The sequence below is a fragment of the Nannospalax galili genome, unplaced genomic scaffold (genome assembly GCF_000622305.1).
Source record: "Nannospalax galili isolate Female #2095 unplaced genomic scaffold, S.galili_v1.0 scaffold880, whole genome shotgun sequence".
In the NCBI taxonomy this organism is placed as follows: domain Eukaryota; kingdom Metazoa; phylum Chordata; class Mammalia; order Rodentia; family Spalacidae; genus Nannospalax; species Nannospalax galili.
In genome coordinates, this window is record NW_008345873.1 from 256,850 (window position 1) to 281,293 (window position 24,444).

Here is a 24,444-nt window from a genome sequence, read left to right on the forward strand (position 1 = left end):
AAACACCTCAGATCCATTATTAGGCTTTGGTTTTGAATTAAATTTAGTCAGTGCATATTTGGAACACTGTTACTGTTGCCAAAATTTTCACAACCTACACTTTCAGAACCATCATCCCTGGAATGTAATATTGGTCCAAGGCCAGTTCTTATACCAAGCCAGAGAAAGCTACATGGCAAGACTCTGTCTCAAAACAAAACTTTAAAAATTGGACATTGGTCAACTAGGGAGTATGTTTTTAATAAGTACAGCTTATTTTTGAACCCTTTATTTCTTAGAAGACAAATTGCTTTTCATATAATGGTAATTTTTACTTCTCCCTTTTATTGAATTTGTTATTGATGTTTTCATACATGCAGAAAGTGCATCTTGATTACTATAACCATCCTGTTAATCTCCCTTCCACTCCTATAAGTCCCTCTCAAACACTGATATCATTTTTATTTTTATATTTTGAGACTGAGTTTAACCTGGATCATCTGTATTAGCATGGATTTAGAACTATTCATTGGAATCTGGTGGGGCCCTCAGTGGGTGCACAACTGAAGACAGTGAATATTGTTTTGCTTGACTAGGAGTTTTATATTTTGCCCATTTAAAACCAAGTTTTTTTTCTGAGACAGTCTCCCTGTGGCCCCAGCTGACCTGGAACTTGCTATGTAGACCAGGCTGGCATCAATCTCATAGAGAGCCACTTGCCTCTGCTTCCTGAGCGCTAGGACTAAAGGCATGTGCCACCACGCCCAGCCTAAAAGCAAAATTTTAGAATAAAGTTATTTGTAATATAAAAGACAAAATTAAATATTTATTTATGCCATTTGATATTTTGCAGTTGGACAAATCTAGTCTATCATCAACAGATTTTGTATGGTATAAAATGTGAGTGTATTTTAAACAAATACTCTATCTCTGAGCTACAGCTTTAGCTGCTTCAACTTTGGATCATGACCCTGTATCTACAGACTGAATTGATCAAAATCTCACTCTTGGTTAGTAATATAGACAAATTCATAACCCACAATGTTTTGGTCATTTTAACTCTACATTGCACTATAACTTAATAAATTTATTTATTTTTATTTTATGTGCATGAGTGTTTTGTCTGCATGCATGCAACACATTCATGCAACACCTGCAGAGGCCAGAAGGCGGCAATGGGTCCCTTGGAACTGGAGCTATGGATGGTTATTAGCTACCATGTAGGTGCTGGGAACCAAACCTGGGTCTTCTGCAAGAGCACCCAGTGCTTTTAATTGCTGAGCCATCTCTCTAGACCCATGCATTATAACTTTCCACCCACTGAATAGCAACTCCTCATATCTCATCTTTCTCTAGGCTCTTCTCACAGACTGAGGCTCCACTTCTGATTTTATTTCCTCTCCATAAATCATATTGTACTTTCTTATTCTGAGTTCAATTTAATGAGGTATTCTAACACACAAACTGGATTTTGTAGTGTCCACTCTGCCATTGAATGGCTGTTTTAAAACATACATTTTTATTAATTGAGAATTTTATATACATGCAATGTATTTTTATCGTATTCACTCCCTTCTAATGCCCCTACTTCAAGATTTACTCCATCCCTTCAAACTTCATGTCCTCTTATCTGTTTTTAAAGTATCATTCATTACTCACATATTTATTTCTAGTATAAAAATTCTCAAAGGCATTCATTTATATGCATCAAAGTTTTATTAGCTCATGACTGAAGAAACTAGCAGGAATATGAAACAGTTGGTTCCAAGAGTATTTGAGAAATAGAGCTGTATCATTAATGGGAAGAGACTGTCAAAATTGGATTATAATTTAATAATCTAACCTAAGATATGAGTGATTTGAATTTTATAGGAAATAAAACCATATCATTTGGATAACTTAACTCTCTTAAGTTAATAAAACAAGACAATTGACTAATATCTGTAAGTTAACCTGCAGCCTTATAGAACTTTACCATCTTCACTTTTATTAACTTATGGAGCGTGACAGATTTGGCAGCTGCGTTATAATCTCCAAAAGAGTCACAGAAGGGTCAAGTAGAGATTACTAGAAAATGTGCTAGCACAAAAATAACAACCACAGCAATTCTTTTGCCTTTTCTGAGACTAGGACAAATTTTTTTCTTATTAGAAATTCCCATTTTCACATCATCCTGGGCTGAAACCTTCTGATATATCCTCTGACTGCTTGGGAGCTCATCTTTGATGCCATGATGTGTTCCTGTAATTGTAATAGACGGCAGAGGTGGAAGGACCAGTGAGGCATTCCTAAGCTTCTGGGGAGAATGTGGCAAAGCACAGCTGGACTGCTGACTGCTTTCAACAGCTGAGTTTTCATGTGATTCCTTGATATTTCAACTATATGCCTATAGTACAAAATTTTCTGTTGTATTTTTGGGGTGTTTCTTTAGTAGTGAATTAGGCGTGGGTATGAATACGACAAAGTCATTATTAGAACTTCAATGTTTAGATTTTCCTAATTTTTCTGTCGAAATGTTTTTTAAATGTCTTTTAGAAGACTATTGCCATTGTCACTTTTTTTGGCCATCACATATTTCAAGAGGACATATTTAAAGGTTCCCAATAATTAAACACTCCTGTCCTAACCTATTTCTGTTCCATGCTTGATCAGGATAATAAACAAGTGAGAGCCTTATTTTAAATGTATGACGCTCAATCTGCAATGCTTCTGTCATAAATATTTTCTGCCACTTTTTATTATATTGTCTTTCCATAAGAGAGGAAGTACTGACTCTGTGAGAGACTTAAGTTTTTAGAACAAGCAGGATTAATAATTTGGGAAGTGTCAGAGCAGTGTCTTATACAATTCTATAGACTTAAATAAAATGATGGTGGCATGAACTGTGTGGGGTGGTATAGAATTGAAAGGGATGCTGGTCTTGAGTTGGCTAGGAAATATCCTGGAGCTGAGGAAGGAGGCCAGGGTCATGGGCAGGGGCTACAGAGGCCACCTCAGTACAGCTGCTGGGCTTCACAGCCCAGAATCTCCAGCCTCAAGGCAATCTGGTGCTCCCAGATCCGGGGGTGAATTCGAAGATAGCGAGTGAGTAACGGTGGGTCTAGAGAGTTAACCATAGGTGTGAAGGAGTCCCGATTCCCCTGAAAAACCTGAAGGAGGATAAACAACATTTATTAATTATCTGACAAGATGAACATAGAGTTTATACCACCACACCCTTGCCAGGAGCCTCCTGCTCTGTCAGTCACTCAGGCATGGCCTTCTCCCCTCTTTGCATCCATTGTACTGTGTATCAAACACACAAGCGACTTACTCTGAACTACTTAAAGAATTTTTGAGATTAAACTTTGGGAAATTAGAAGACTCCATGGGCCAAAAGAGTGAGTGTGACTTCTAGACTTGAGATTAACCTGCTTATGTGAAGTGTAGGCTTTTGCTCTAGCTGTGTCTTGCATCTGAAATAGTCTCACCCATATTCCAAAATCTTAGTGAAGAAACCGAATTCTTTGCCTGAAGTAATAAAACAGTATTTGTGTGTCAGGTAATCTGGAGGTGGGAGTTAGGACTCAGCTATGTGACACCACAGTCGTTGCATTTGTTATTGCAAGATGAGTATACAGTAAGCACTCAATAAATTACAGCTACTGTTATTAGGCAGATATGCTGTTTTCTCACATGTTGGTAGTAATTTTATAATGATAACAAAAGCAATGCAGTAACCCTACAAGATGTACAATCTGGCAGAAAAGGGTGCAGAAGGGATAAAGAGTTGGGGGGAGAGTTCAAGACTCAAATCGTCTTGCCACCTGTGAGCCAATGGATATTTGAGGAAATGAACGAATATTAAAAATATGTAATTCTAGGCAGCTCTGAAACTCAGTGGGATGTAGTGTGTGTATTCCATGGACATCATACAGGGTCCCAGCCAAAGGCTAAGCATAAGAGTCTTGGAGAAACATGAAGAGGTGACACTATTGTAAGGCATGCTATTGCAAGCACAGATTCTATAATATCCCCAAGATCTCCTGAGGTGTGTTGTGTGGAAGAAATAGTGGGCTGTGGTTACAGGGAAGAAGTGATTAAACAGCAACAAAAGGCCGCCTGCTTCCTGGGGCTATTTGAGGTGACAGTTCCTTGCAACCATTCTCTGAGCTGTAGCTCTGCAAAGGATGGTGTCAATTTCACTTCAGATGCCAAGTGGGAAAAGACTTTTCCTGGAAAACATGGTATGAAATAACACTAGTTCTACAGAGTTCAGCTATGAAGACAAAATGTCTAGGCTCCATTCTTTACTTTAGCTTCATTTTCCTCTTAGATTCCTGTCCCTTGGCAGCTTACTGGAGTCACTTGTTTGTTTGTCTGTAAATTAATGAGTCTTTCTCAAAAGATTCTGATTTAATTGGTGGTCTTACCATGATACCCAGGAAGATCTCAAAATACACATAGAATACAATCCAAACTCATTCTTGTCTCCAAGCCCTGATAAGATATGACCTACACTGTCCTAGGCTCTGATCTCATCTCTCATCGCTTTTCCCCTACTTTACTGCATTGTAGATATACTGGTATTTTAGTTCCTGGACAGTGCCAACTCTTTTTTTAAACATGAGAATCTGTGTATATATGATTCTTTCTATTCAGAAGTGTTATCCCCTCTGTTTTCTTTTTTCATCCATTGCCTTCTATTTTTCATGTCTTGGTAAAAGTGCCGTATCTTTAGAAGGGTCTTCCTCCTCTAAAATATGGATCCTGTTTATTCTAAATCTGAAGCTCTTGTTTGCTTCTTTGTAACATTTGGAGATTGACAGAGATTTCATCACTATATGAAATATGGAGCCTAGTGCACATATGTTATGCCACAATTTCCTTTGCAATAAAACATTCCATCTTGGAGAGAAACTGGTTAAGATACAGGATGTTACATTCCATCCTGCAGGAAAGGGCCTTAAAATCCAGAAAGTAAACAACTCAATAGCTCAAGGAAGTCCCTGAAACTGACAAGATCCACTACAATCCTCCTTCCCTAAGCATATATAAACAGTAAGAACTGCTGAGAGACATTCTCAGAGCAGCAGACCTACCTGGAAAAGACAGGCCCAAGCTGCCTGGAAGAGGCTCTGACCAACTGAGCTACTGGACAAGACACTCTTCAGCATGTCCAGAAGCCTGCAAGTTACGTGGTGTGCTCTAGGATTCCAGCTTTTGTGAGCTGTCACCTATGCTGAGGTGGTATTTTGGTAATACAGCTGTCTTTGAATCATTTCTGTTCTTTTAAATAACCCCTCATCCAATAAAACTCCCAATAAGGCCCCCGATAAAAGTTACCTCAACAAAGACCCCCAAGGTTCACCAAGTTGGATTTGTGTGGTATTCTTACTTTGATCTATCATCATTGCTTCCCTGTCTTGGATGAGTAGATGTTTGTTCATGTCTCCCCAGTAACAGTGTCACATAGCTTGGCAAGTATACCAGAAGCATTTGTTGAAATAAATTCTGTGTGCTTGATAAAAACTTGGAAATCATTAAGGCCTCAGATTTAGGATTTTTTGACAAAATTTTTTATGTATATGGAGGCTTGACTACCTTTCTTTAGACATAATCCTCATTTCCCCTTAATCTTTTAGTTCTTTACTTTTAAAGATGTATTTTTAATTTTATGGATTTGCTTGCATGGATGTATGTGTATTACCTGGTACCTGAAGCAGTCAGAAAAGGGCACTGGAATTCCAGAAGCTGGAGTTACAGGTGGTTTTGAGCCTCCATGTGGTGCTGTGAACTATACCTGGTCCTCTACAAGACAAGCAAGTTCTCTTAACCACTGAGTCATCTCTCCAGTCCCCTTAAGCTTTTATTTAGAAAAATTTACCATCTTAGAGGAATTAAAAGAATGGTATAATGAACATTCTTAAGTTCTTCATCTGGAGTTACCAATTGTTAGAATATATCATATTTACATTATCTCCTGCATGCCTTTTTAAAAAAAGGTTTATTTTATTTAATTATGTTATGTGTGTGAGTGTGAGTGTATGTCAATATGAGTTCTGGTACCTATGGAGACCAGAGGCATTAGATCTCCTGGAGTTAGAGCTGTAGGCAGATGTGAGTCACCTAATGTGGGTGACTGAACTGGGGTCCTCTGAAATAACAGCAAGTGCCCTTACGCACCAAGTCATTTCTCTATTCCCCTTCTTCCCTGTCTTTTTCTCTCTGTCTCTGCCAAACACACACACACACACACACATTTTTCTGAACAATTTGGAAGGAAATTATAAACATGGCATTTTGTTCCTAAATATTTCAACCTGCCAAACCTGAGAAAAAGGTCATTTTCTACATACCACTGAATACCATTATTATGACCAAAAAATTTAATATTAGCACAATATTATCTGATACTGAAAAATTTTCAGCTATCATAATGCTATTGTACATAGTTTTGTAAAAAATATAGAATCCCATAAGAAGATCACCCATTGCATTTACTTGTTGTATCACTTTAAATTTCCTTAAACCCAAAATAGGGAGCTGGAAAGATGGTTCAGTGAATAAAACATTTGCTACACAAGTGTGAGGGCTGAAGTTCAGACCTCCAGCTCATGTAAATATGGAATGAGCGTGGTGGCCCATCTACAATCCCAGTAGTCAGGAGACAAAGACAGGGTATTTCCAGAGCAAACTGGCTAGACTAGACAGAACTGCTGAGCTCCAGTGGAGAGTAACTAAAGGGGACAACTGATCTCAACTTTGGGCCTCCACACATATGCACACTTATGTGCACATGCACACACATACACATGTGCCCCCACATGTGACTGTGCACACATACACATGTGAAAAATTAAAATTAAAAAATAAATCTAAAATAGACTTCTAGTCTCTGGGTTTTTTGTTTTTGTTTTGTTTTGTTTGTTCTTCATGACAATGACATCTTTCAAGCCTCAGGGTGCTTTTAATTGGCCTGCATTCTAAATTTGAATGACTCCTCTTTTAAATTTTGGTTAAACATGTTTAGGAAGAATGCTAAGTCAAATGTGTGTCCTCACTGCATCCCATCAGATGACACTTGTTCCTAGTCTGTCCCATTACTGATGATTGTAAATTTGATCATCACTTGATTAAGATGGAGTCCACTCAAACTTTCTATTATAAAGGCAATTAAAAGTCTACATTTTATCTGTTAAGTAAACTTTCAAACCATGTGAATGTTATGTTTCTCAACTTTAATTCGGTGGTTATACCATCTATTAAATTTCTTTTTCAAAAAATGTTTTACTATTTTTATTTTATGTTTATGAGTATATTGCCTGCATGTATGTAAGTGCATGTATGTTGTGCAATGCCCATGGAGGTCAGAAGAGGGCATTGGATCCCCTAGAACTGGAGTTACGGACTGTTGTTAGCAACCATGGGGGTTCTGGGAACCAAACCCAGGTCGTCTACAAGAGCAGCCAGTGTTCTTAACTGATGAGCCATCTCTCCAGCCAATTATATTTTTTACAAGTATTAAATAGTATATGGTGGTTGCCAACTGAATTAATTTTGTCAGTTCTTCTGCATTTATTAGCTGGAATCATTCTGTGATGAAAAGCTTATTTTCTCCTTTCATTTTTTTTTTTTACTATGACTATGGACTGCTGTGTTCTTTCTTTATGTATTATAATCCATTACCACCATTATTCTGGGTATCTCTCTATAGCCCTGCTTGGCCTGAAATGCACTATGTAGCTCAAGCTGGGCTCAAATACAGGGCAATCCTCCTAATTCAGCCTCTCTAGCTCTGGGATTACAGCCATAAACAATTTCTCTTTTTGATGTTCAAGTTGTCTCAACAGGAATCTCTTCAAGTCCACTTCTATGTTCTTTTCTCATGGACCCCTTTAGTCTTTTACTCTTACTCTAGCACATCAAGCTGTTTCAAGATTGCCAGGCCATTTCCTTGTCTTGGAATCAGTGATTCCTCAAATGAACCCGGATTCCCTTTACTGGGAAATGTTGGAGACTAAGATCAGGTATCAATATTTCTAGGCTGTCTTAGTGGATAGTGCTATGATAAATTTTGTTTTTAATTTTTGAATTCTTATTTATACTTGTAGCTCAAGCCTAGAATTTTCTATATTCATTTGCATGAATTCTTTTTATTTATTATTTCTATTTTATGTGTATGTATGTATTGCCTGCATGTAGGTAAGTGCACCTGTGTCATAAAATGCCCATGGAGGTCATGCAATGCCCAGTTACGGACAGCTGTTAGCTGCCAAGTGGGTGCTGGGATTCGAACCTGGGTGTTCTACAAGAACAACCAGTGTTCTTAACCACTGAGCCATCTTTCCAGCCCCTGCTTGCATAAATTCTTTACAACAGTCAACGTAATCCAAATTTGATGGCTGAAAAAAGAATGCATTCTTTCAAAATTCTGAGGCTCAAAGTTTGGAGCCTGGAGCAGAGGTACAAAAGACAGAGTCAAACAAAGTCACATTTAAAGCTCCTGTCATGTCTATTCACATACTGTTGGCCAAATGAGTTATATGGCCATGCCCACAGTCAGTGAGGTTTTCAAGGAAAGAAAGAATGAAAACCCCCAAACAGCACACTTATACAATCTACCTTATATGATATTTTCTTCTCATTTAGAAATTCATTCTATATATTTTTTGTTTTAGCAGTAAAATGTAATTTTATGTAGGTGAGGTGAGTATTTGGGGTGGTATACTAGATTTCTTAGTTCAGGAGTGCCTTCTACTATTGATTAAGTGATGCACAATTCATTTAATAGCCAGGAACTGACGTGTGTATCTTGTGGTTTAGTAACTGATTTTTGTTTTCATAGTTCACTTAATCTGCTCTAATCAGAGTAATTTTGAATGCACTAGCCCCACCTCCATTGCTGTGACTGATGCCACCAATGCTAACAAGCTGTGTCTTAAAAATATTTTATTATTTTTATTTCATGGATATAAGTGCACCCATGTTGTGCAATGTCCTTGCAGACCAGAAGGGGGCATCGGAGTTATGGACTGTTGTTAGCTGCCATGTAGGTACTGGGAACTGAATCTGGGTCCTCTGTAAGAGCAGTCAGTGCTCTTAACCACTGAGCGATCTCTCCAGCCCCTCAAGCTATGTCTTATCTTGAGCCCACAGCCTGCCAAGGTTGGCACTCGGAAAAGACTAAGGTCTGTATTGCTACAGGATGCTTATTACTGAGGTGTTCTTGTGGCCTAGGTCCACAGCAACCAGGCACAATTGGAACAGAAGTGACATAGGCTGGTACTTCCCACTCCACAAAAGCTATTCTAGAGACTGTTCAACAGGTATTACTGGGGATGAGGGTCTTTAGGATCTGCCCAATGTTTGATTTCACCAGACTATCAGTAGATTCTAGGGAAAAGCCCTTTTCTTACTACTGTGTCCTACCCCCAGTGAATGAGGTGTTGCCCCACAGTATGCTGCCCAAGACTGGGGTGCTGTTGATAAAGGTAATCCTTTGGCCACAAAGGGGATGATAAGCTGGGTGGCATCTGAGGCCTCACAGTGTCAATGACCTTTAGAGTGTCAAGGGCAGTCTTAGCCTACATCACTTAACAGGCTGAAGTTCAAGTCTATCCCATTAGTGTACAGACCTCTTCCAGGTACTGGAACTAGTCTAGAAACTCCATCAGAATCTCGACTTTGCCATGGAGTTTAGAGCTAGGCCCACTGTGGTGAAACCCAGTGTTGAAGACCACAATGGGCTTGACTCTAAACTTCAAGGCAAAATCAAAATCTGTGTTAGCTTTCATTCCCTGCTCCTAAGCAGGCAGAGTGTTGTTCCCATATCTGTCACTATGTTTGGGAAAGGGGCTGTAAAACATGGTGAAATCAGTCTTTTTGCTGCTGACCTAACTCAGTTCCAATATCTAAGAACATGGGTATTGGCCTGGTGGTAGGAGTTGTGAGGCTCTACCCAGCAGCAGATTTCACTGTGTCAGGCCAGGGACTGGGTTTCAAGTCTAAGGCCTGAACTAAAAGCTTCTCCCTTCCCCAAGTGGGAGATAACTCTCATTAAGATGTACTGCTTGAAGTTCAGGGAGGCATGACAGAGGCAACGCTTCCCTTCCTGCTTTCTTCACTACATCTTGGATTATTTTTGTACTAAAAGCAGGCACTATAGTCTCTCACCTGCTTTTTTAGCTCTTGTGAACATCAAGAGTTGTGATTATTCAACTTGGTGTGCGTGAGGGGAGATGAGTGCTAGAGCAGCTTACTCTGCCACTATCTTGCTCTGCCTCCTATTTTGATATGTAATGCTTTGTTATCATGCATTTAAAGTATTTTATAATTTATTTATTCTTTTTGACATGTTATTAAAAGCTTCTTGATTTAAAAAATGTTTTATTTACTATTTTTACTTTCTATGTTTGAGTGTATTGCCTGCATGAGTGCAAGTGTACCTGTGTTGTGCAGTGTTCTTGGTGGTCAAAAGAGGGTGTTTCGGATTCCCTGGAACTGGAGTTGCAGACAGTTGTTAGCCACCATGTGGGTTCTGGGAATCGAACCCAGGTCTTCTGCAAGAGTAGTCAGTGCTCTTAACTGCTGAGCTATCTCTCCAGCCCCTAAAGATCTTAATTTCTAACTAGGGGGATTTTATAATTCATATCTACTTTAATTACCAAATAATGAACTTACCTTAATTATAAATTTCTCTGAAATTTGAGACTGCTTGGTTGGGGGAAAAGAAAGACCTTAGGGGAAGGGGCAAGAGTAGAGCATAGGTGATAAGAAGGAGGAAGACAGTTTAACTGGGGAGAGGGGTAAGACAGGATGGTAGAGCAGAGGACGGGGTTGAGGGAAAAGATGGCACACACTAAGGATGCTTGAGAAGGCATATGAAAACCTACCATTTTATAAGATATATCTATATATATATCTATATATATATATATATGCTTCCTCCCTGCTGGCTAGTTTTCATACTACCAGAAAGTGCTATGTAAACTGTTAGCTGAGGAAAAAGGTCATCAACAGTCTTCCCCATCTGTGAACCCTGTGAATTGCAATAATGATAGGCATGGAAAGATATGCCCATGAGTACAATAGTGTGACAGACATTATGGGGGTAGCTAAGCATTTTCAGATTGGATTCAAAGTTTCTTCTACAGGAGTACACACAGGCTGGGTGGTGTAATCTGGCCAAGAACCCTTGACTGGGGGAGCTCACAGGCCCCAAGACTGAACCTACTGCTGTTATTTTGCTAAATGGACATCGGGTCAAACTGCTCTCTAAATTTTCATCTCTATGCTAAAAGATTAGTGTAGTAAATTATACTCATCAGGTAAGTTTCTTTTTCACTGGACAGTGTTTAACACAGAAACTCATAACTGATCAAAAAGTGCCCAGTCCCAAATGGGGCATCTAGATCATCTCTAAGGCTCAAGGATCATCATGGAAGAAGGGGAGCAGAAAGATTGTAAGAGCCAGAGGTCAGGAAGAACCAGAGCAATACAGTGTCTTTTAGACACGATAGAACCACTGCACTCATGACCTCACAGCACAAGCCTTTATAGTTGTCTGCATAAGATCTGCACAAGATCAAGCCAGTTAACATTCCATGATAGAGGTGGGAGGTGCTCATTGGTCCCCAACGCTAAGTGAGGTTGACAGTTGATGGCTTCTGAGGGACAGTTAGTTTTCTTTAAGGGTGTGGCTCCTAGCAGGTCAACCATGCTCCAGTGGATGACCCCACACCCATGGGTATGTGAGCAGCACAAACTGGACTCAGTGGGTTATTAAAAAAGGACATTGAATTGGGGGGAGGTAGGGAGATAAGGGTGGATTTGGGAGACGTTAGGGGGAGGAATGGGGGCGAATATGATCAAAATACATGGTAAGAAATTTTCAAAGAATTAATAAAAGTATACTATAAAAAGAATAGAGTAAGTTCATTTAGGTCACCATTTTAGGTTAATTGGATTTCTGGAAATACTGTTTCATATTAGTTTTCTATATTTGTTATATTTATTTCTAGACATGATTTTTCAAAATTATTATGGTTAGTCTCTTGTATTCTATTTTGCTATATCCATAGATAACTTTACTTCTACAGTAATTTTATGTATATCTTCCTGAATTTATTTATAATTATTTTAAGTAATTTGTTATTTTTGCATTTAATTATTAAATTTATTTGGAATTTTAAAACATTTTATTCTTATTTTATGTGTATGAGTGTTTTGCCTATGTGCATGTAAGTACACAGCATGCATACAGTGCCTGTGGAGGTCAGAAGAGGGCATGCATCAGATTCCCTGGAACTGGAGTTATGGATGATTGTTAGCTACCATGTGGGTGCTGGCAACCAAACCGGGGTCCTTTGCAAGAGCAAAGTGCTTTTAACCACTGAACCATTTCTCCAGCCCTGGATTTTATTAAAGGAAAAAATAAGTATTTTCTTTGTGCTTACAAATATTTAATTCTACAGTTCCAAATTGCAATTTTCTAAATATGTTCATAAGATCAAATTTGTCACTTGTATTGTTAAGTTTTTCTGTTTGTTCCATAAATTGATGAGAGAGATGTAAAAAAAAATCTGCCAGTCGAAATTATGTTTGTTTTTTTTCCCTTTTATTTTTGTCAGTTTTTGTTTTCAATAGTTTCAGAATTTGTAAAGGTGATACAAATTTTTAAATTGCTGCATTTCCCAGAGAATTCTTGTTATTATGAGGTTACATTCTTTAAAAAAATTTTATTATTGTGTGTATGTGTTTGTGTCTATATGTCTGTGCATACACACATGCACAATAATGCTTGTGTGGAGGTCAGAGAACAACCTGGAGGAGTGAGTTTTCTCCATCCACCTTTACAAAGCTTCTGGCTTTTGAATTCAGGTCACCAGGCTTGCATGGCAAGCACCTTCAGCCACTGAGCCATCTCACTGTCCCTTAGGTTGCATTCTTAACTTTTTTTTTAACTCTTTAAAAAATTTATTTTTTAATTTTTTTATTTTCTGTGTTTGCGTGTATTGTCTGCATGTAGGTAAGTGCACCCATGTCATGCAATGCCCACAGAGGACAGAAGAGGCTGTCGGATGCCCTGGAACTGGAGTTATGGAGAGTTGTTAGCTGCCATGTGGGTGCTGGGATTTGAACCCCGGTCTTCTGTAAGAACAACCAGTATTCTTAACTGCTGAGCCATATCTTCAGCCCTGCATTCTTAACTTCTAATAATACTTTCTTGTGTTGAAGGCTATTTTGTTCAGTATCAACAACTACAATAGATACCTTTTAGGTAATACTTGCATAATGTCTTTCTAAAATTTTTGATTTTAGAAATCAACTTTTTAATGCTACCTTTTGATGTTAACATTTTAAATATCTCTTATAAAGAGTATAGATAGAATTTATTTTGCTTATGGCAAATTTGAAAATCTTTGTTTTTTCATTTCTTTGTTTAAAGCACGGTCTCATTCTGTAACTCCAGCCTGCTCGGAATTCACAGTGTAGCTCAGGCTGGACTCAAACTCATGGTCTTGCCTTTGCCTTCCCATTGCAAAGATTACAGGTGTGACTGATCATGTGCAGCTCATAGACTTTTGACTTTTAACTGGAATATTTAGATTGTCTGAGTGTAGTTTATCCTTTCATATTTTTCTTTTGTCATTTTGGGAATCCTACAATCTATTTTATATTCTATTACTTATTGGTTATCCTAGAAATTGCAACATGCATTAAATTATCAAGATTTAATGTTAACCAATATTTTATTTCATAGATAATAGGAGAATTTTATTATTTAATTATTTTAAAATATTTTTATTTATTATTTTTATTTCACGTGTATGAGTGTATTTCCTGTGTGCGTCCATATTGTGCAATGGCCATGGAGGTCAGAAGAGGGTGTTGGATTCCCCCTGACCTGGAGTTACAGATGGTTGTTAGCCGACATGTGGGTGCTGGGAATTGAACCCAGGTCCTCTGCGAGAGTAACCAGTGCTCTTTACTGCTGAGCCATCTGTCTAGCCCCAATATGAGAATTTTAGATTCCTTTTTTATTTACCTCTAGTATGACATTTACGCTGTTGTTGTCAATCCATCATTATAAGTTGGTTATCTTTGGTGTACTACAGTAATAGCTGAAATACCATGCCATGGTTAAATTCTTGGTTTTAAAAAAAAGATTTAAAAATATCTCAGATTACATGAAATATTCTTTCTCTTATTATTCATGCCATACTAAGACTTTATGTCATGCTTGTAATGGGTATAATTTGTTGAATTATCTAGAAAATTCAGATCAAGAATGAAGAATATCTGGACTACTAAAATTAAAGGTTAATAAGGCTGGTGTGGGAGAATAATAAACAAGTATTTGGCCAATAAGTCTGTTTTCAGCCTTGATTTTTTTTTTTTGGTCTTTTTGAGTCAGGGTCTCTCTGTAGCCCCAGCTGGCCTGGAAGTCACTATGTAGACCAGGCTTTCCTCAAACTCACAGAGATCCACCTGCCTCTGCCTCTCGAGTGCTGGTATTAAAGTTGTGTGACACCACAACTGGCTCTTGCCTTGATTCCTGTCATCATTCTATATGACTCTAGCAACTTTTGGCTGTGCTTTGTCCTTTCCTTGGGATTTTTATTTCTTTGCTTGAAGTCACTGTGTCCTCTTAAAATGCCTTTCATAATGTCCTGTTACTGTAGGTACTCAGTAAATTTTGTTCTGAATGAGTGGTCCAATCCAGCTCTCTCTAAATATCAAGATCAAAGGTAGTATGTCTGTTTTCATTTTTAAAATTTTATTTTATGTGTATGTGTGTATTGCCTGGATGTATGTAAGTGCACCCATGTCATGCAATATCCTCAGAGGCCACAAGTGGGCATCAGATCCCCTGGAACTGGAGTTAGAGATGGTTGTTAGCTGCCATGTGGGTCCTCTGCAAAAGCAGCCAGTACTCTTAACCACTGACCCATTTCTCCAGCCCGTTTTCATTTTTTTGAGGCAGGGTCTCACACTGTAGCCCAAGTTGGCCCTGAATTCTTGGCAAGCCTCCTGCTTCAGTCTTCTGAGTGCTAGGATTACAGGCATGAGCCACCATACCCACTGTGTCTTTCTGATGAGAATATCATACCTTTACTTTGCCATTGTGAAAAAGGAGAGTCCAGTGATGGCCATCTTGACTACTGGAGATGAGGAACTCTTTTACAAACATGCTGGTAAGGAGAGATTTCACTCCCTGGGTTATTATTCCAGTGATTTTCATTGTCTTTCGGAGGTCCACTTGCAACCACTCTTTTGGATTATTTACCTTGGGAAGACAGTGTTGGAATCTTGAGGGCCATTATTTGAGCTAGGTCTCACTATGTAGCCCTGGCTGGCCTGGAGCTCACTATGTAGACCATGCTGGCCCTGAAGTCACAGAGATAAGTCTGCTTCTGCCTTCTGAGTGCTGGGATTAAAGGTGTGTGCCATTATACCAAGTCTGCCAAAATTTTTCATAATTCTTTATTTCCACAGGTTCATCTATTTAATACAGTCCCAGTAAATGCTGAATGAATATAGGAGCCATACCTACTAGAATATATACTCTGGCAATGTAGTATCCGAACTATTTCACTCAAAATAACAATCCCCTGGAAGAGCAGAAAGAATTAACTTTATTCATACTCCCCCAAATAATTAAAGATGAAAATCATACATAGATGGTTCTGGAAAATATCCATCCCCAGTGAACTATGTATAGTTATAAACCTTTTCTTTGAAGTATTGAGAAACTGGGACAGAAGGCTACTGGATAGGACTTTAAATTTGTATTACATTTATTTATTGTCTCTAAGGCGGCGGGGTGTGGGTGCTATTGAACTCATGTGGGGATCAGACGACAGCTTGCAGGAGTTGCTTTTCTCCTTCCATCATGTAGTTTCTAAGGATTGAACTCAGGTCATCAGATATGGTGGCAGGCACCTTTTACTTACAGAGTCAGCTCATCTGCCCTGGATTGGACTACAGATATTAGCCTAATACTGGATACAGATTCTTTTTCCAGGAAATTAAAGAGCATTTCCTCTCCCAGTGAATGCTGTGTGAAATAACATGGTATATCCACTAAATGCCTGTGGGGCATTGCAAGCCTTCCTAGACTCTCTTTTTAGGAACAACAGTGAACAGAAATATCTGTGAAGGAACATGGGATTTTCCCATTTTCCCATCCCCTCTCCCTGCTTTGTATTAGGTTAAGTGGTAAATGCATTGCTCTTACCTTGGGTCGCCAGGCATTAGTCCTTCCCTGGAGGTGAAGTCGAGCTTGTGAAGGAGACCAAGTGGCAAATATATTGGTGAAATAGGATGAAGCAGTAATTTGTTCATCTGATATTACTTTACTCTCCATTCCTAATGGTATACTGCAACCTTAAAGAAATGAAAGCAGAATGTTGTCACAAGGACAAACTTCAGTCTAGGTTCACTGGGCTGCCTCCAGTCTAGAGATACTGTCTTCATGATAATTTTTAAGTAGCAATTTTTACACAATTTCTATTATTATTAAAATGCCCATTTTCAGGTCACTTCTGCTTAGTTCTGCTTGAATTCAGTTTTCCTTATTGATAGATGCACAGGAGATGGCTCCTTTTGGGGAATCTCACAGTTAGGATAACTAGGGTAACAAATTCCTGTTTTTTTGTTTGTTTGTTTACTTTTTTCAGGACTGTGCGGGTTTTATCACTTACAGTTCTATATCCTAAGACAGACAGAAATATCTCCTCTTAGTCTCAGAATAACTCTACTCATGGTTGGGGAAAAAAAGAATATGGGATGACTTGACACTTACTGTTTAAATCACAGCCTATCAACTCCATGCGAAGAGTACTGCGGATGCTATAATGAGTTGGATGCAAACGGATGTACCGAGCAATAATTGGAGGATTAAAAATATTGTGCTTAATCCCAGATGAATCCACATTGCCAAAGAAGACCTATTAGGAGGAATTATCACAAATACATGGAAAGTAAATGCAAAGCATGTACTGGTTAGTTTTTACTTCACACAAATTAGAGTCACCTGGAAAGAAGGAGGAATTTCCTAGCTCAGATGGGCCTGGATGCATGTCTGTGAGAGATTGTATTGCTTGATGATTGATGTGGGAGAGCCCAGCCACTGTGGGTAGTACAATCCTTAGGCAGGTGAGTCTGGGCCGCGTAAAAAGAGCTATCTGAGCATGAGCCAGTGTGAGAGTGAGAGCAAGCCAATAAACAGCATACCTCCATAGTTTCTGCTTCACGCTCCTGCCCTGAGTTCTTGCCCTGACTTTCCTCAATGATGGATAATGACCTCGAAGTGTAAAATGAAATAAACCCTTTCCTCCCCAAGCTGCTTTTGGTCATGGTGTTTATCACAGCAAGAGAAAAACAAAGTAGGACAAAGTACAAAGAATATCTAGCTACAACTGCTTTCTAATTATGCCTTTAGCATTTTCAACAGTGTCAAATATTCAAGTAAAGATATGCTGCCTAGGCAGATGTTAGCATGGTATATATGAAGGAAGAAAAGTGGAGCAAGGAGATCAGGTGTGGTGTATGTGTATGTTCCTGTGTGGGGGTATGTGCATGTGAGTGCAGATCTCTGTGGAAGCAAGAGGCATCAGATCCTCCTGAAGCTGGAGTTATAGGCAGTTGTGAGCAGTCTCACATGGGTACTGGAAACTTAACTCCGATCCTCTGAAAGAACAGCAAGTGCTCTCAACTGCTGAACTATCTTTGCAGCCCCTATTTAGTACTTTGTAACTCCAGCACAGTATCACCTCAGAGCAATCAGAAATTCAATATTTGAACAGTTACATCAGTAAGTTAGTGAGAGAGGGGATACCTAGCTCTCTTTTCCCTCACAGGACCAAAGATATGGCAGACACTTCCGGACATACTTGGGTGTATACAGGAAGTTGAGAAACCCTACTGAAGCACCAAACCAAGTATAGATATTTGATGCAAGCCTGCCACCTAAAGTTCTCTCTGCAGACTACCTCTTGTGGACTCGGCTCCAATCCAACAGGGTGTAGTCCTGACACCAGCCCTATTCACTCAGGAACCTTGGAAAAGCAGCTCTCATTGGCCCCTGTAGTAACAGATGGTTATGGCTTGGATGTGGTTTATCTCAAGGTTTCATGTGTTGAAGGACTGATACTGAGTGTGGTAATATTAAGTGGTGATAGAGTTACAGTGGTGAGAAGAAACGGGGCCTACTGTGGGTTACTCTATGATGCATGGAAGAGCAGCTTTCAGGTTATGCTTAGCCTTGAATTATTCCATTTTATTGAGCAGCAGCCTTGGCCTGAGTTACTCCATTTTTAGTGTCAGCGTCAAGAAAGAATGACTTGACAACCTATTTACACAAGTAACAACCATCAGCTGCCAACATGTAAGAAAGCACAAACTGATAAATAATTTATGTCAGCAAATGACACCTGAAAATGTATCAAATCATATCAGAAACACCAGATACATGAACTTATCAATCTCACCAGACAGAACCATTTCACATGGGACTACAAAAGAAGGGGCACCCTGAGACCAAAGTTGATAGGCACACTGAGCAGTCCTGGGTCACTTATCATGAGCCTTGTCCAGGGAAAGTGCCACAGCAAAAGACTTCTGTCTCTGAGCTCCAGCTCCAGCACAGTTTCTCCGGCCCTTGACACTCGGCTCACTTCAAACTGACACTTGAAATGGTCCGTTACCCAGACCTGCATCTGACAACTGAACAAGTCTGTGCCTGTGCTTCATAAGACTTCTTACCCAGCCCCTTACAGACTCTTCTTTGGACCGCCTATCAGCTCTCTGCCTACAACTTCAGCATGGTATCTCTCAACACTGCAGCCTCCTTAGCCCATTTTAGCCATTCTGTAATCTATATATTTCTATAGCATTGTGTGAAGTGATAATAAATGATCCTAGAATTAATATTAGTAACTAAGATAGGAATAAAAGAACCTATGTTTATCAACAGCTATCTATCAACGTAAACTGGGACCACTTGGCAAACTGAAGCCAACAAAACAACTTCTGAATTTATTTATTCAATAAAGTCTGACATTGTGAAGAGACACAAATGTGTCCATCTATTTTTCTGATAGATAAGCAGACAAGGAATTAGGAAAGTGGGAGAGAAGACAGGTTCTCAAAGACACAGCTTAAAACTTTCAAATGCCAATGTTTCACCAAGTAATCCTCAAATAACTTTCACTGCTTAGTTAAGTAATGAACAGAAGAGCACCTTGGAACTCCTAAGCTGGCCACAAAGCTAGAGGGAAAAATGATGACCAATACAGTTATCTGTTCATTCCTGGCCCAAAGCAAACAATAGCTGGAAAATAAACTCATGGTAATAAATTTGGTTGGCCATTTCCTATCTCAAGCACCCATGCTGTTTTGGGCCACTCAGAATAGCTTTTAACTGACTGCAAAATTAAACCAAAAGCAAAAGAATACAGTTAATTATTTATATTTCTTAGTTGGCTTGAGGAGCTGAAATGTAGTTTTCACATCCACGGATCAAGTTATCTTGGGAAGAATGCAATTTTCATGCCCACTTCAATAAAAGCCTCAGTGGTCAAAGACTTCATGTGACTGGTTCTTGGTTCTTTTCCAGTTGGCTTGCCTTGTCCTTTCTTGTAAAGCCTGAACTCTTCCTTCCCTGAACTCTGGTTTCATTGAAAGTTTCCTTAACCTTTCTTCTTTGTCTGGGAAGGTATTCTAGGAGAGGTGTCCTGGGTCACTGGTCAGGGGTTGATGGGCCTTGAGGTTTTATAGCCTGGTCCTTATGTTGTGTCTGTTTTCTGCTTCCTTGCGCAGTGTGAACAGCTATCTCATGCTCCTGCCATTATGCCTTCTCCACCATGCTGGACTATGTCTTTTCTAAAGCTGTGAGCCTAAATAGGCTCTTCCTTAAGTTGCTTTTCTCAGGCATTTTATCATACCAATGAGAAAGCTAACCACTACATCTAATGTGGTTATTATGATCATACATTCTAATCACAGTATTATAGGAACTTAAAAATAGTCCTGGCATGTGAAAATTCATTTTTCCTATGGGAAATTTTTTACTAAGTTTATGACATTTTCTTAAGTATTTTTTTTATCAGAAATCATAGCATTCTTTTATATAAATATATCTGCATTTTGAGTTATATATTATATACACAAACCAAAAGGCTTTACTAAGAATTTTCTTTTTCATCACTATTATTCCTAAGTAGGGTAAAATCTGAGCTTTGGGAAATGAATTTAAATTTGACCCTTGAAAGAGGTAATGTAATTGAATCTTAGATAATAAAATACTTGACCTTGTCAACTTCTTCTCCCTGTACTTAAAGTAAGATAAACACATTCCAATCCAAGTTACTTGACTGGAATGGACCAAAATTATTTGCATTTCCTGTGTCTTATAATTTCTAACAAAACTAATAGGCATATAATCTAACTCATGAAGGTGTTAGTCATCTCTGATTTGAGATAGTTCTCATTATGCTTCCAATTTTGTATTTCTATTTGTTGCCACAGAATTGCTATAGTTTAAGTCTTGATAGTCCCCCAAAGGCCCATCTGTCCTCTGCACTTGAAGGGGACTGTGAGAACCTGGTATCTTCCTCTTTCACTTTCTAGTCAGCAGCCATCGTCTTAGTTTCTTTTCTGGTTGTTGTGATTAAACACTCTGATAAAAGCAACTCAAGGGAGAAAGGACTTATCCTGGTTCACAGTTCAAGGGTATAACCCATCCTGGCGATGCAGTCAAGGGGGTGGGTGCTTAAATAGCTGATCATGTAAATGTATGCTATTGAATAGCAAGGAGGACTTGAGTTTGCAGATGGAATCAAAGTGATATCAAAGCCAGATGAATACAAGAAAAAACAAAGTCTCAGATCAACATTTCTTATGAATATGTAAGAACTCTTCGATAATCAGTCTTTTGTGCCAAACACTGTAAAACTTTGGTTTAGGACAAGGAATTAAAATCTTTTAATCCCTCTACCCTGTAAAACTTTTGTTTATACAAAATCCTGGAATGTGGTTGCCTGGAACAACTGAGCCCTTTTCCTTTTGTCCAACCCTTTCCCCTTCTCCTTCTCCTTTGCTGCCCATTCTTTGAAAACTAGTCAACCTCTAGAGAATGTGAGGTCAAATCCCAGCCAGTGGGCAAAAGACAGAGTACTCCTGTGTTAGGGATAAAAACCTATCAAACTTCTAGGTTGGGTATGCTTGCACGATCGAAATGATGCAATGCATTCTTTTGCAAAAGTAAAAGAAGTTACTTTTGCTTTGTCTGCCTGTTCTTTGTGCAATATTTGTGGAGTCTGTGGACCTCAAATTTAATTTCTAACACATATAGATGTGAAAATTCTCAACAAAATACTAGCAAGTCAAATCCAACCTCATACTGTAAATATTTTATTCCTTACTCAAGTGGAAATTTTTTCAGGAATGTAAGGGTGGTTAAATATCTGAAAAAAAGCCATCAGTTAATGGCACTTTATTAAAATCTAGGGGAATCGACCTATAACTTCATCCAGTTGAGGCAGAAAACTAATTTCATAAAATCATATATTTGTTCACGATAAAAAAACACACAGCAAACTAGAAATACATGGGAAAATTATTAACATAATAAATAGCACTTACAAAACATCCATAACTATCACATCTAATGGTTGCACTCTGAAAAATTTCCTTCTAACATCAGTAATAGAACCAGAAGGCCTGCTTTACTATTTATACAAAACACTATTAAAGTTAAAGATGAGTTCATTTAAATCATACAAGAGACTATGAACATGAAATACAATTCTATTTCTATATAATAAAAAATAAAATCTAAAATGAAATAAAAACTCTACATAAAATTGCATCAAAAAGAACAAGCTACTTAGGAATAAGCTTAACCAAGGAGGGGCAGATATGTACCCTGAAAACCACAAAAACCTCATTGAAAGATATCAAAGATGACCCGAAAAAAGTGGAAATATATCCTATGCTTATTGTCCTAGTTTGTTTCTTCATTGCTGTGACAAAACACTCTGACCAATACCAATTTGGGGAGGAAAGGGTTTATTTGTCTCAAATCTTCCAGGTCACAGTTCATCTGGGAGCCCAAGGTAGGAACTCAGGGCAAGAACCTGGAGGCAGGAGCTGGAGCACAGGCCATGGAGGAATGCTGCTTACTGGGTTGCTCCCCTGGCCCCTGCTCAGCCTGCTTTCTTATGCAACACAGGCCTACCTGCCCAGGGGTGGCACCACGCACAGTGCACTGGGCCCTCCTATATCACTCATCAAGAAGATGCCCCTCAGACATGGCCACAGGCCAGTCCAATAGAGGAAATTCCCCGATTGAGGCTCCCTCAACCCAGGAGTGTCAAGTTGACATTAAAGCTGTCCAACACACTTATGAATTGGAAAATTCAATATTATTAAGATAGTAAGATTACCCCAAATAACGTACTCATTTAATGAAATCCCCATTAAAATCCAAATGGCTTTCTCTTTCTTTTTTCCTTTCTGTTTACCTTCTTCCCTCCCTTCCTTTCTCCTTTCTTGCCAAAATGGAAAAGCTAATCCTAAAATTCATAAAAATTTGCAAGGAAATTTATGAATAACTAAAATAATTTTGAAAAGAAATATGTCAGAGGGACTCATACTTCCTAATTACCTACACTTTGTGATGCTGGCATGAAGATAGGTATACACATCATTGGACTAGAATTAAGAGTAAAGAAGTGTTGGGTCTCCGGGACCCTCATAATTGTGGCATAACTTATGATGAGGCCTATTGTAACTTCCTGAGCCTGACTAAAGTTTGGCGACCTGTCTCTGGCCAGTCACTTCCTCACGGAGGTGACTCAGCAGGGCCCCGACCTCGGACTGCCTCTCCCCAATCACAGCTGGCATGGCCAATTCCCAGTGGCTCACAGCCATTGCCCCAGATGACATACACCTTTGCCCTTCCCTTTTCCACATCCCTTTTTGATTAAACTATATAAGGTAATGCCTGACGCAATAAAGTGAGTTCCTGCCTTGACAAGACTCCGGACTCGGTATGGTTTTTGAGTCGCCAACACTCACCATCCCGCTCAGCCCCTAAGAGAGGAACACAGGCTGGTCCTGGCCTCTCTCCCTGTGCCGTACCTGTTGGAGAGCGATCCGACAGATTGGTGCCTGGTGTGAGGCGCTGCCTATCACGAAGTTCGCTGATGGGCCAATCGGTCTGTGGGTGAGTGTACTCCCATAAATTATGGGGAAGTCCAATTCTAAGCCTGATCCCTCTTTAGATTCCCTCAGAGTCCTGCTCAAAAGCAGGGGCCTTGAACTCTCAGAGAGCCAAGCTCTCCATGCATGGGGATGCTTGCTAAAGATCGCACCCTGGCTTCCGGAGAGCAATCTCTTTGATTGGGATACTTGGGATAGAGTTGAAAAGTTAATCAGATGGGCCCAGATAGAAAAGGGAGCGATCCCCCCTCTGGGAGTGCTCCCCACGGTATCTGCCTTAAAGGGCTGCTTTCCCCCACGCCCTCCGAGGACAAAGGCGGTAGAGGCCCAGGCTCCAACCCCGGCCAAGGCTGCTGACTCAGTCCCTGAGGTGCAGTCAGACTCCAAGCTGGACCCCGGGCCCTCGGGTCACACAGATCCTCCTGATTGATCTAAACATCTGTATCCCTCCCTAGACCCTTTTGGGAGTGCCCCTTGGCCCTGTAAAGGCCCTCTACCCTCACAGACCAATCCATTCCAGACTCCCTCTGTTCCACCCCTGTACAATGGCGGTGGGGTCATTGAGGAGGGGACTGCTCACCTTTTCCCTGTTTTAAGGTGGCCCCTAATAAATTCAAAACATTCCACCTTTTAAAATACTGGGCAGTATGTTATCTATAGATGCTGTTTCGCCCACTAAGCCTCAGCTTTCTGTTCAGGATACTTATAATCTGCCCCAACTTCAAAAGTTATTAGGAGAAATTAATTGGCTTAGACCCTGGATACCCATCACAACTGAGGAGTTGGCTCCATTATTTAATCTCTTGCGAGGCCTTGACTTGGCCTCCAAAGTGATTTTACCACCTCAGTGCCAACAAATCCTAGCTAAAGTCCAACAGTCCATAAATGAGGCGACTCTAAAAAGGTTTGATCCCGATGCCCCCATGTCTCTTTATCTTTTCATTGAAAGTACACTATGCACCACTCTCTTGGCACAAGAGGGCGAGCCCATACAATGGATTCATCTATCCGTGGGTAAAACTCCTCGAGTTTATTCCATAGTCAACCAAATTACTGATTACATTATCAAAAATAGGGACACAGCAGTCCGATTGTTTGGCATTCAGCCTCATTCCATTATCACTCCCTATAGGTTAACAGATTTTACATGACTTCAAAAAAAATAATAATAAAACAAATACAGTAATGATGTTAAGAGTTCAATATGATCGCCTGCCCACTTCTCCCCTAGAGACACCAGTGTAACCCAAGGCA

The 24,444-nt window shown here is 39.5% G+C and overlaps 1 protein-coding gene across 2 annotated transcripts in view; it reads right to left on the bottom strand.

The window, feature by feature from the left end:
• Positions 1–1,213: 1,213 nt before the first annotated feature.
• F8 (coagulation factor VIII) overlaps positions 1,214–24,444 on the bottom strand; it is a 111,070-nt gene continuing 87,839 nt past the window's right edge. For both annotated transcript variants that reach the window (XM_008842039.3, XM_029567771.1), the window contains 4 exons: positions 16,769–16,913; positions 16,202–16,350; positions 15,074–15,250; positions 1,214–3,128 (listed from right to left, as the gene is read on the bottom strand). In XM_008842039.3, the coding sequence (XP_008840261.1) occupies positions 2,973–3,128; positions 15,074–15,250; positions 16,202–16,350; positions 16,769–16,913 (627 nt within the window). In that variant the 3' untranslated portion in view covers positions 1,214–2,972. The remainder of the gene's footprint in view (positions 3,129–15,073; positions 15,251–16,201; positions 16,351–16,768; positions 16,914–24,444) is intronic.